The sequence below is a fragment of the Tamandua tetradactyla genome, chromosome 6 (assembly GCF_023851605.1).
Source record: "Tamandua tetradactyla isolate mTamTet1 chromosome 6, mTamTet1.pri, whole genome shotgun sequence".
NCBI lineage: Eukaryota > Metazoa > Chordata > Mammalia > Pilosa > Myrmecophagidae > Tamandua > Tamandua tetradactyla.
This window is the reverse complement of record NC_135332.1, coordinates 119,101,316-119,112,881: the sequence shown is the minus strand read 5'-3', so window position 1 is coordinate 119,112,881 and position 11,566 is coordinate 119,101,316. Positions and strand designations below refer to the sequence as shown.

At 36.2% G+C, this 11,566-nt stretch overlaps 1 protein-coding gene and 1 pseudogene across 1 annotated transcript; one reads left to right on the top strand and one right to left on the bottom strand.

Annotated features, from left to right (window-relative positions):
* Positions 1-4,099: 4,099 nt before the first annotated feature.
* On the bottom strand, positions 4,100-5,162 carry LOC143686816 (phosphatidylinositol N-acetylglucosaminyltransferase subunit P pseudogene; annotated as a pseudogene).
* A 4,994-nt stretch (positions 5,163-10,156) lies between these two features.
* Positions 10,157-10,683, top strand: LOC143686314 (anaphase-promoting complex subunit 13). Its single transcript, XM_077163215.1, has one exon. It carries the CDS (start codon positions 10,204-10,206, stop codon positions 10,426-10,428), a length of 225 nt encoding a protein of 74 aa, XP_077019330.1. The 5' UTR covers positions 10,157-10,203; the 3' UTR covers positions 10,429-10,683.
* The last annotated feature ends 883 nt before the right edge of the window (positions 10,684-11,566 follow it).

The window sequence follows — 11,566 nt, the reverse complement described above, 5'->3', positions numbered from 1 at the left end:
AAGTTATCCGTGCTGGCTCACATGCATCCATGGTTCCTTCAATTACAGTTTCTTCTTTGATAAAAAGGCAAATGCCTCATTTGTTTACAAGACTTTCAGTAATAAATAAATGAGATATACAAGAAAGCTCCTTGAACAGAATCACAGAATCTTTTTTTCCCCAAATGTTTTTTCCCCGAAGTTTAAAAAAAGAGAAGCAAAAATATATGACTTTACTGTATGATGATTTAATTGCCAGCACTCTGTATTTACTGGGAAAAAAAAAAAACTCTTGGTCTAGAAAGAGCCATTCTCTGAGATTAATGCAAGTAGATATTCATAACCACATATTTTGATCAATTCAAGCATTTGAGGACTGATTTAAGTTATGCTTTCCAATCTAAAATTCACAAATTTGTGGTCAGGTGGTAAAGCATAGATTCAAGACAACAGCTTCAGATAATAATTCTTATAGGAATTTAAAATATGATTTATAAAAATAGATATAACTAAAATTAGTTTTGGAAAAAATAGATAAGACCTCATTTATGCTTCAGGATTTGTAGGGTGTTTGGGATAACCATTTCTCCTTCCAGCAAACTCTTCTACTCCTCTTCCTTGGGTAACATTGCTGCTTTTATGGTCCCAAGAGTGGGGTAGTTGACTCATGTTTAAGCAGTCACAGACCGAAATCCCCCTTATCCTCAAGGAAGGTTGTGATGGTCCAAATGGTGGCCCCCATTCAGTCCCCACTGCCTACATAATCCCCTCCCCTTGAGTGTGTGCAGGAGCTGGGACTCACTTCTAACTAATAGAATGGCAAAGATAATGGGAACTCACATCCATGACTTTTTAACAAAAGATTCTAAATTCTATCTTGCTAGAAACTTTCTTTTGATGGTCTCCCTTGCTGGCTTTGATGAAGTAAGCCACCATAATCTGAAGCCCATGGGGCAAGAAACTGAGAGTGGCCTCCTGCAGATAGCTGGCAAGAAACTGAGGCTCTCAGTCCAGCAGAATGCAAAGAACTGAATGCTAACAACAAGCATGTGAGCTTCAAAGTGGATCCTTCTCAGCCGAATGTTCAGATAACACCTCTACCCTGGCTATTTCCTTGACTAAACCCTCTTGACCTGAAGAAAAAGATCCAACAAAGCCATGCCTGGATTCTAGACCTAAAGAATAAATGTATGTTTTAAGCTGCTAAATTCATGGTGATGTGTCACTGCACAACAGTAGATAATGCAGCATATGAGCGAATCAAAGATCTTTCCTGAAAGATATGGACACTAGGAGAGCAAAGTTCTGCTTCTCTAGGGTTACTAAATCTGACACTTAAGGGACCACCATCTGGGAACAATGCCTATATGCAGGAGAGATTAAATCCAACATTAAAAATTTATCAGATGGGGCAGGCCACGGTGGCTCAGCAAGTAGAGTTCTCGCCTGCCATGCCGGAGACCTGGGTTTGATTCCCGGTGCCTGCCCATGCAAAAATAAAATAAAATAGAAAATAAAAATATATTGGATGGAGTGATAGGGGATGTCACATTATTATGATGATATTTAGCCAAACACAGAAATATCAGAATTCTGTTATTATGATGATATTTAGTCAAAGACCCAGAAATACCAGAATTGTGAAAACTTTTCATCATGAGAGAGGGGGCATATACATTCATTTAGGCAACTTATATTTATTGAGTACTTAATATATGCCAAGGTCTGGGGATCCAGTAATGAACAAAACAGAGTTGTTACTTTTGTGAAACTGACATTCTATATGGACTGACATTTCATTAAAATATATATCAAATAAAAATTTAATGTATCAGATGGCAAGAAGTGCTGAGAAATAAAGTCAATGAAGGGACTAAAAATGCTGGGACTATAAGTGGCATGTGAAGGTATTATATATGGTTAGGTTGTTAGGAAAGTCTTCTCTGAAGAGGTGACAATTTAGTAGAGAGCAGAAAAAATACAGTAGGGGAGGAAAAACATTTAATGCTGAGGAGAAACGGAGGTGGGGAGAGGAAAAAGATAAAAAATTGTCTCTGAAACCCTGATACCTGGCCCTGACACCATGATTCTGCCTGTTTTTTGTTGTGGTGGTTGTATTTTAAGTCTATGGCCAATTTAAGATTTTTACCCAGTTTCATGAATCAGCAAAGTCACATTTTGCTTAAGACAGTTTGAATTAAGTTTCTATCACTTGAAACCAAATACTTACTCACAAATAGTAGACCTGATGATGGAAAAACAGAAAAACAGGACAATGTTCCTCAAAATTTTATAACTATTCTCCATGTTAGTGTATTTATGTGAGTTGGGAAGAAAGTCTTAAATATCACTGTTCTATGCAGAAGAAGTTACTGTCTACATGTTGAAAGCATCATCCTAACTCTGCAACTTACAGCTATGTGACTTAGGCAAGTCACTTAACCTCTCTATTATATTTTGTCATCATAAAAATGGATATAATAATATCTACTTCAAAGGGATATTGTAAGGATTACATTACTATATATCAATGTCAAAGACATAACAAAAATTTAATAAATATTAGCTGAAATTATTCATATTATTATCATTATTATATCCCTAAGAATACAAAAATGTTCTTCTCAGTAGAGGAATAGAGTTTTCTGCAGATGAAGGGTTGAACATACTGAAGTTGGTGACCATCGCGATGTCTATTTTTCTTCCAACCCTTATGTTATACTGTAAGGTAAATATTAAGAGAAGAATAAGTCCAGACTATAGGAAATTCTTAAATAAAAATGTTCATTTTTAATAAGTACCACTTTCTGCATAAAACACTAGTGTGTATGATTTGAGGACCTCACATAAGGCTCCTTCAGGTTGTATAGAATTATATATACAAGGCTAAGTATTGAATAGCTTCACTCCCTTAAATAAAACATTCAACTAGTAAAACATTTTTAAAAACAAAACATTCAACTAATGCTTCATTCCATATGTGTATTAAATGAAAGAATTGGGGAGAAAGAAAGAAGGATGAAAGAAGAAGGTGAGGGAATGGTGAAAGGGGTGAATCTCTGGTGTTGGACTTCAAAGCTGTTTATATTTAAGCAAAATTTCCAACTCTTGAGATGGCTGTAAAGCCCATCCATTACATCTGTCTTGCTATTTCTAGTTACCATTGACTTGAGAACTAATTATTTATATTTAAAAATACCAAATAACAATTTTACAAAAATTCTTTTAGAAGGAAACACTGCTCGACTAGTTTTATCTTTATTTATATTTTATGATAATCTAGTGTGCTGGTTTGAAAGGATGTATGAACCCTAGAAAAGCCATGTTTTAAGCAAAATCCCATTTCGTAAAGGCAGAATAATCCCTATTCAATGAAACTGTAATCAGATCTTCTTCCTGGAGATGTGATTTAATCAAGAGTGGTTGTTAAACTGGATTAGGTGACAGCATGTCTCCACCCATTTGGTGGAACCTTGATAAGCTTCTGGAGTCCTATAAAAAAGGAAACATTTTGGAGAATGAAGGAGATTCGGAGAGAGCAGAGAATGCTGCAGCACCACAAAGCAGAGACATCCACCAGTGACCTTTGGAAATGAAGAAGGAAAACACCTCCCGGGGAGCTTCATGAAACAAGAAGCCAGGAGAGAAAACTAGCAGATGATGCCATATTCGCCATGTGCCCTTTCAGCTGGGAGATAAACCCTGACTGTGTTTGCCATATGCCTTCTCATTAGAGAGAGACCCTGAACTTCATCGGCCTTCTTGAACCAAAGTATCTTTCCATGGATGCCTTAGATTGGACATTTCTATAGACTTGCTTTAACTGGGACATTTTCTCAGCCTTAAACTATAAACTAGCAACTTATTAAGTTCCCCTTTTTAAAAGCCATTCTGTTTCTGGTATATTGCATTCCGGCAGTTAGCAAACTAGAACATCTAGTATTTTATTTATTCTTTCTATTAATGGACATTGAAAATATTAATATGACTTAATATAAGAGAAGTTTAACTTTTTCTCATCTTAATACCAGGCAAAAAAGAGAGTCAAAATAATTATGGTCAAAATTATGATATCTGAAATTTATAAATAAATGGTTGGTGTTAATATGTCTACATAAATTCAGTTTTTGGTGAGTTCTTTGGTCACAAGAAAGAACACTTGCTTTACTTCACTAATAGGAATGTTTCTTAAATGAGATAACTTCTTCTTGGTATTTGTTCAGCTGATGATTTTTAGCACAGTTATATGTGGTTTGAAGAATGGAGTTGAGTAGACAGGTACTCAGCAAGTTAATTCCAAATAAGATATATAACCCATTACTATAGTAATAAGGAGATAGACAGATAATGCAACCACCCAATATTTTTGAAGTCAGTAGATTAAGCCCAAGGAGTTTAGCCAAGGTTCAGGAATAAAAGCCCATATGAGATATAGGATGAAGCTACATTGGGAGCCTAAGAAAAGAAAGTCATAAATAGCTCTTTCTGGCAATGGTAATTGTGAATTTTCCACCTTTTTCAGTGCTGAATCCTAAATACAAGTGCTGATTTGCTCAACTAGTTTTACTTTACCAGGTCAGCAAAGCCCCAATATCAAAACCTGACAAAGAAAAAACCAAAACTGTGTGTATGTGTGTGTGTGTGTGTGTATGTGTGTGTGTGTGTGTGTGTGTGTGTGTAAACTATTAAAGTTTGCCACCAGGGAACCCCCTGGAACTGTGTCAGATATTAGGGATGTTTAAATCAATAGGCCAAGCCCTTGATCTTGAGGCTTGCTCTTATCAAGCTTATGTAGGTAGCGGAGAAGCTTAGCCTACCTATAGGCATGCCTAAGAGTTACTGCTGGAGGACTGCTTTTGTTGCTCAGATGTGGCCTCACTCTCTCAAACCCAACGCTGCAAGTGAAATCAATGCCCTCGCTCCTATATGGGACATGATGTCCAAGGGTGAAAGTCTCCCTGGTGGCATGGGAGATGACTCCCAGGGATGAACCTGGTCCTGGCACCGTGGGATCAATAATGCCATCCTAATCAAAAGGGAGAAAAGAAGCATAACAAATAAAGTATCAGTGGGTGATAGAATTCAAACAGAGTCAAGAGGCCACTCAGGGAGGACACTTTTATTGCATACCTCAGTTAGACCTTACTACTTACCATAACTTGCCAATCCTCAACAAAAACCATTCCTGCCAATCCGAAAGAGCACCTAGGGTGTTATATAAGATTTTACAAAGCTTGCGTGCATTAAGGCAATTTTCAGAAACATACAACTTCCAGATGGGTCCCTGGACCAGATAAGTCCAGAAATGCAGAGGGGCCTGCCTATTCAGAACATCAAATAGTTCCATCCCTCTATCCCATATTATCAACAGCTCCTTCCAACATGAAAAAGTTAGAATGGGCATAGCCTAAATATTCCTAAGGAGTGGGACAAAGATCAAAGGTGATGGTAGAATTATATAGAGAAAGTAGGGTTTAACAAATAGTATGATTCTTGAATCAACATATTGATATTTCTTTTAGTCTCCAATATCTTACCGTGGCTAGAAGTAAAAACCTAAAACTGCTGAATTGTAACCCATACCAAACTTTGAAATCCGTTCTACAACTAATTGTTGTGATGTGCTTTGAAACTTTTTGCTTTCTTGTATATATGTTATTTTTCACAAAAAAAGAAAAAAGTCAATTGTGATAATAAATGCTCAGCTATATGATGATATTGTGAACCGCTGATTGTACACTTTAGATGATTACATGGTATTGGAATATATAATATATATTAATAGAAAAATAAATAGTTTAAAAAAAGATCACAGATGGTTCAGTGGTAGAATGCTCACCTTACATGTGGGAGACCAGGCTTCGATTTCTGGACCATACACCCTCCCCCCCCAAAAAAAAAGATCAAAGGAGAAGGTGGGGTTATAAAAGAGAAGACAGGGTTTAACAAATGAGTATGCCTCCTGAACCATTATATTGATATTTCTTTTGGTCTCCAGCGTTGGAGCTGTCAGAAGGAAATACCTAAAATTGTGGAACTGTAACTCACACCAAATTCTGAAATCTGTTCTATAACTAATTGTGGTGTGCTCTGAAATTTTCTTGCTTTTTTGGATATATGTTATTTTTCACAATTAAAAAAAAGTGAGGGAGAAATTTAAATTTTCACAAACAGTCAATGGCTGAAAGTATGTGTCAACAAGAGACTGGCCTTACAAGAAATACTGAAGGAAGTTCTGTCAGGTGAAAACACAAAAGACAGGAAGGGCTGGAGGAGGGCAGAGAATTGAAGGTTACCAGTAAGAGTAACTTAAGGTAAAAAGAGAAAGAGGGAAAAGAATATATAGACCTGACAAATAAAAACCAAAGGACAAGATGGTAGATTCAAGAAATGCCTTTCCAGTAATAGCTTTGAATGTTAGAGGAGTGAACCGCCCAATTAAAAGACACAGATTGGCAGAATTAATTAAGAAATATAATCCATCTATATGCTGCTTACAAGAGACTCATCTTAGACCCAAGGATACAAATAGATTGAAAGTGAAAGGATAGAAAAAGATGCTCCATGTAATCAACAGAAAGCAGGAGTAGTTATACTAATATCAGATAAAATGTACTTTAAATGCAAAGATGTCATAATAGACAAGGAATGACACTATATGTTAATAAAAGGGGCAATTCTTCAAGAAGAAATAACAATCATAAATGTTTATACACCCGGTAAAGGAGGTTCGAAGTACATAAGACAAACATTGGCAAAATTAAAGGGAGCAATAGACCTTTCTACAATAACAGTGGGAGAATTCAATAAGCCACTCTATTCTCTGGTGGACAGAACAACCAGATAGAGATTCAACAAGGAAATAGAGAAGCTAAGCAATGTGTTGAATTAATTAGACATAACAGCCATATACAGAGAGTTACACCCCAAAACACCAGGATATACATTTTCCTCTAGTGCTCATGGAACATTCCCCAGGAGAGATCATATGCCGGGGCACAAAGCAGACCTCAATACATTTAAAAAGATTGAAATTATTCAAAACACTTTCTCTGATCACAATGGAATGAAGTTGGAAATCAATAACCACCAAAGAGCCAGAACATTCACAAATATATGAAGATTAAATAACACACTCTTTAACAACTAGTGGGACACAGAAAAAAATGCTAGAAAAATTTGTAAATATTTGCAAACTAACGAAAATGAGAATACAGTATATCAGAACTTATGGGATGCAGCAAAGGTAGTGCTGAGAGGGAAATTTATTGCCCTAAATGCCTATGTTAAAAAAAGAAGAAAAAGCAAAAATTGAGGACTTAACTGCTCACCTGGTAGAATGAGAGAAAGAACAGCAAACTAACTCCAAAGCAAACAGAAGAGAAATAGCAAAAAGTAAAGCAGAAATAAATTATTTGGAGAACAATAAAATAATAGAGTCAATACAACCAAAAGTTAGTTCTTTAAGAAAATCAGTAAAGTCAATGGACACCTAGCTAGGCTAACAAAGGAAAAAAAGAGAGAGTGAGAGAAAGAGAGGATATAAATAAACAAAATCAGAAATCAGAGGGGGGTCATTACCATGGACCCTGAAGAAATTTTAAAAATCATAAGTGATACTAAGAACAATTATACACCAACAAATGAGATGAAATGGACAAATTCCTAGAAACACACAAATGACCTACACTGACTTGGGAAGAAACAGAAGATCTCAACACACCAATTACAAGTAAGAGATTTAATCAGTCATTAAAAATCTTCCTATAAAGAAAAGCCCAGGGCCAGATGGCTTCACAGGGGAATTTTATCAAACATTCCCAATAGAACTAATACCAATCCTGCTCAAACTCTTCCAAAAAATTGAGGAAAAAGGAACACTACCTAACTCATTTTATGAGGCTAACATTACTCTAATACCAAAACTGGGTGAAGATGCATAAGAAAGGAAAACTAAGGCCTATCTCCTTAATGTATATAGATGCAAAAAGTCTCAACAAAATACTAGCAAATAGAATCCAACAGCACATTAAAAGAATTATATATCATGACCAAGTGTGATTTATACCAGGAATGCAAGTTGATTCAACACAAGAAAAATCAATCAATATAATACAACACATAACAAATCAGAGGAAAATCACATGATCATTTTGATTTATGCTGAAAAATCATTGGGCAAAATTCAGCATTCTTTTCTGATAAAAACAGATAGGAGTTGAAGGACACTTCCTCAATATCATAAAGGGCACATACGAAAAACCCATAGCCAATATTGTACTCAATGGTAGGAGACTGAAAGCATTCCCTCTAAGATCTGGAATGAGACAAAGATGCCTTCTGTCACCACTGTTACTCAATGCTAGAAGTTCTAGCTAGAGCAAACAAGCAGGAAAAACAAAGTACATCCAAATCAAAAAGGAAGAAGTAAAATTTTCATTACTTGCAAATGACATGATACTATATTTGGAAAATCCTAAGAAATCTATGGCAACGCGTCTTGAGCTAATAAACAATTTCAGCAAAGTGGCAGGATACAAGATTGTACAAAAATCAATAATATTTCTATATACAAGCAATAACCTAACTGAGGAGATAATTAAGGGGAAAAATTCCATTCAAAATAACAACTAGAAGAATTAAGTATCTAGGAATAAACTTAACAAGGGATTTTGTAAAGGACCTGTACACACAAAACTACAAACTGTATTTTAAAAAATGAAAGCAAATCTAAATAGGTGAAAAGACATTCATGCTCACTGATAGGAAGGTTAAATGTAGTTAAGATATTAATTCTACCCCAATTAATCTAACAATATCAATCAACTCTTAACAATCTACTTTGAAGACTGAATAGCTAGCTATCAAATTTATTTGGAAGGGAAAGGAGAGTTCTAATAGCTAAAAAATATTCTAAAAAAGAGCGAAGTGAGAGGAATAACACTTTCTTATTTTAAAGCTTATTATAAAGCCAAATTCAAAACAGCATAGTAGTGGCACAAAGACAGAAGTATTGACCTATGGAATCCAATCAAGAATACAGAGATAGGCTACAAATCTGTGGAGATGACGTGCTCAAATCCACTGAACTGGGACAGATTAGTCTTTTCAATAAATGGGCATTGGAGAATTGGAATCAATAGTCAAAAGAATGAGAGAGGACCCTTTCTTTACACCCTATGCAAAAATTAACTTAAAGTGGATCGAAGACCTAAGTATAAAAGTCAGTATCATAAACTCCTAGAAGAAAATATAGGGAAACATCTTAAGATTATTGGTGGTAGCTTCTTAAAGTTTATACCAAAGCACAGGCAAAGAAAGAAAATATAGATAAATGGTAACTCCTCAAAATCAAACGTGTCATACCTCAAAAGACTTTGTCAAAAAGGTAAAGAGACAGCCAACTCAAAGGGAAAAAAATAGTTGGAAATCATGTCTCAGATAAAGGTTTGATAGCCTGTGTACATAAATAAATCATACAACTCAATAACAAAAGAACAACCTAATTATAAAATCAGCTAAAGACATGAATAGATATTTTTCCTAAGAGCAAATGCAGATGGCTACAAAAGCACATGAAGAGATGCTCAATTTCATTAGCTATAAGGGAACTGCAGATCTAGACGACAATGTCAAGGGAATCTTCAAGATCAAGGGTACCCTTGATCTTGAAGGCTTGCGCTTATGATGTTTATTTCTGTAGCAGAGAAGCTAAGCCTACCTACAGTTATGTCTTAGTGTTACTTCCAGAAAACCTCTTTTGTTGCTCAGATGTGGCCTCTCTCTCTCTAAGCCAACTCTGCAAAGAAAACCATTACCCTGCCCCCTACATGGGACATGATAACCAGGGATGAAAGTCTCTTTGCCAATGTGGGACTTGAGTACCAAGGATAAGCTTGGGCCTGGCACCATGAGATTGACAACTTCTTCCTGACAAAAACGGGGGGAAGAAATGTGACAAAATAAGGTATCAGTTACTAAGAGTCCAAATAGAGTTGAGAGGCTATTCTGGAGGCTACTCTTATCCAAGCTTTAGCTAGATATTTTTAATTACCAGGGTTTCCCAACCCCATCCAAAACCATTCCTTTTAACCCTAAAGAGTACCCAGGGCTCTATCTGAGATTCTCCAAAAGTTTCACATACTAAGATTACTTTCAAGAAACCTACAACCGGGTGCCACGGCGAACCTGGTACCGATCTGACAAGATCAGAACTACAGGAGAATGGACAGTGAGGTACAGAGAGATGGAAGGATCTTGGATTTGATTGATGATGCTTGGCGAGAAGACAAGCTGCCCTATGAGGACGTTGCAATACCACTAAATGAGCTTCCTGAACCTGAACAGGACAATGGTGGCACCACAGAATCTGTTAAAGAACAAGAAATGAAGTGGACAGACTTGGCCTTACAGTACCTCCATGAGAACGTTCCGCCCATTGGAAATTGACACCTGGCTCCTTTTTCACCAACAGTTTTTTATGTTTGTTTTAGTACATTGATACATGTAATTTTCTTTCTGTTTCCTAACTCAGATCTTCTAGTGATAAATCACCACTCAAAAATGTGTATCTACTTTGTATGTGGCAGCAAACAACAATGTGAAAATGTTCACTGGATGCGAAACTGAGGTTCCTCAGAAATGTTGAATATTTGACTGTTTGGATTTGACCGTGACTGGTTAAACATTTGCCTTTAACTCTGATTTTGTCTCAGGATCTGGCACTTTCCACTACTTCTCTGTGTCACATGATGCCTGTGATGGGAAAGGCAAAGACAGAGGAAGTTGGCCGTGCGGATCATTACCTCATATGTTCCCCCCTGGAGAGTTCTGAGTGGACATGCAATTAGCCTGTGAATATTATGGAGATATAGTTATCCTACTCACTGATTATTGGGATCCCTACGATTCCCCATGGTAGTTTTAAGCTTTGGATGAGTTTACATATTAAAAAAATCTGACAGTTAAAAAAAAAGAAACCTACAACCTCCAGATAAGTCCTAAAACCCAAAGGGGCCAGCCTCTCTAAGAACATCAACTAGTTCCATCCCCACTATTCTATATTATCAATGCCCCTTTCCAACATGAAAAAGTTTGAATGGGCATAGCCCAAATACCTTTAAAGATTGGGAGAACAACCAAAGAAGGAGGAGTTATAATAGAAAAGAACAAATGAGTATGACAGCTGAATCATTATACTGATATTACTTGTAATCTCCAGTGTCTTGGAGCAGGTAGAAAGAAAAAACAAAAATTGTGGAACTGTAACCCATACCAAACTCTGAAATCTGTACTATAACTACTTGTTATACTTTGAAATGCATTGCATTGCTTTTTTTTTTTGCATGGGCAGGCACCAGGAATCAAACCCAGGTCTTTGGCATGGCAGGCGAGAACTCTGCCTGTTGAGTCACTGTGGTCCACCCTGCTTTTTTGTATATATGTTATATGTCACAATAAAAATGTTTGAAATAATCAACTGTATTTTTATAAACTAGCAGCAAACCACTAGAAAATGAAAGTAAAATGGTTCCATTTACAGAAACAGCAAAAGCCATGAAATGTTTATAAAATAAATTTAATAAGA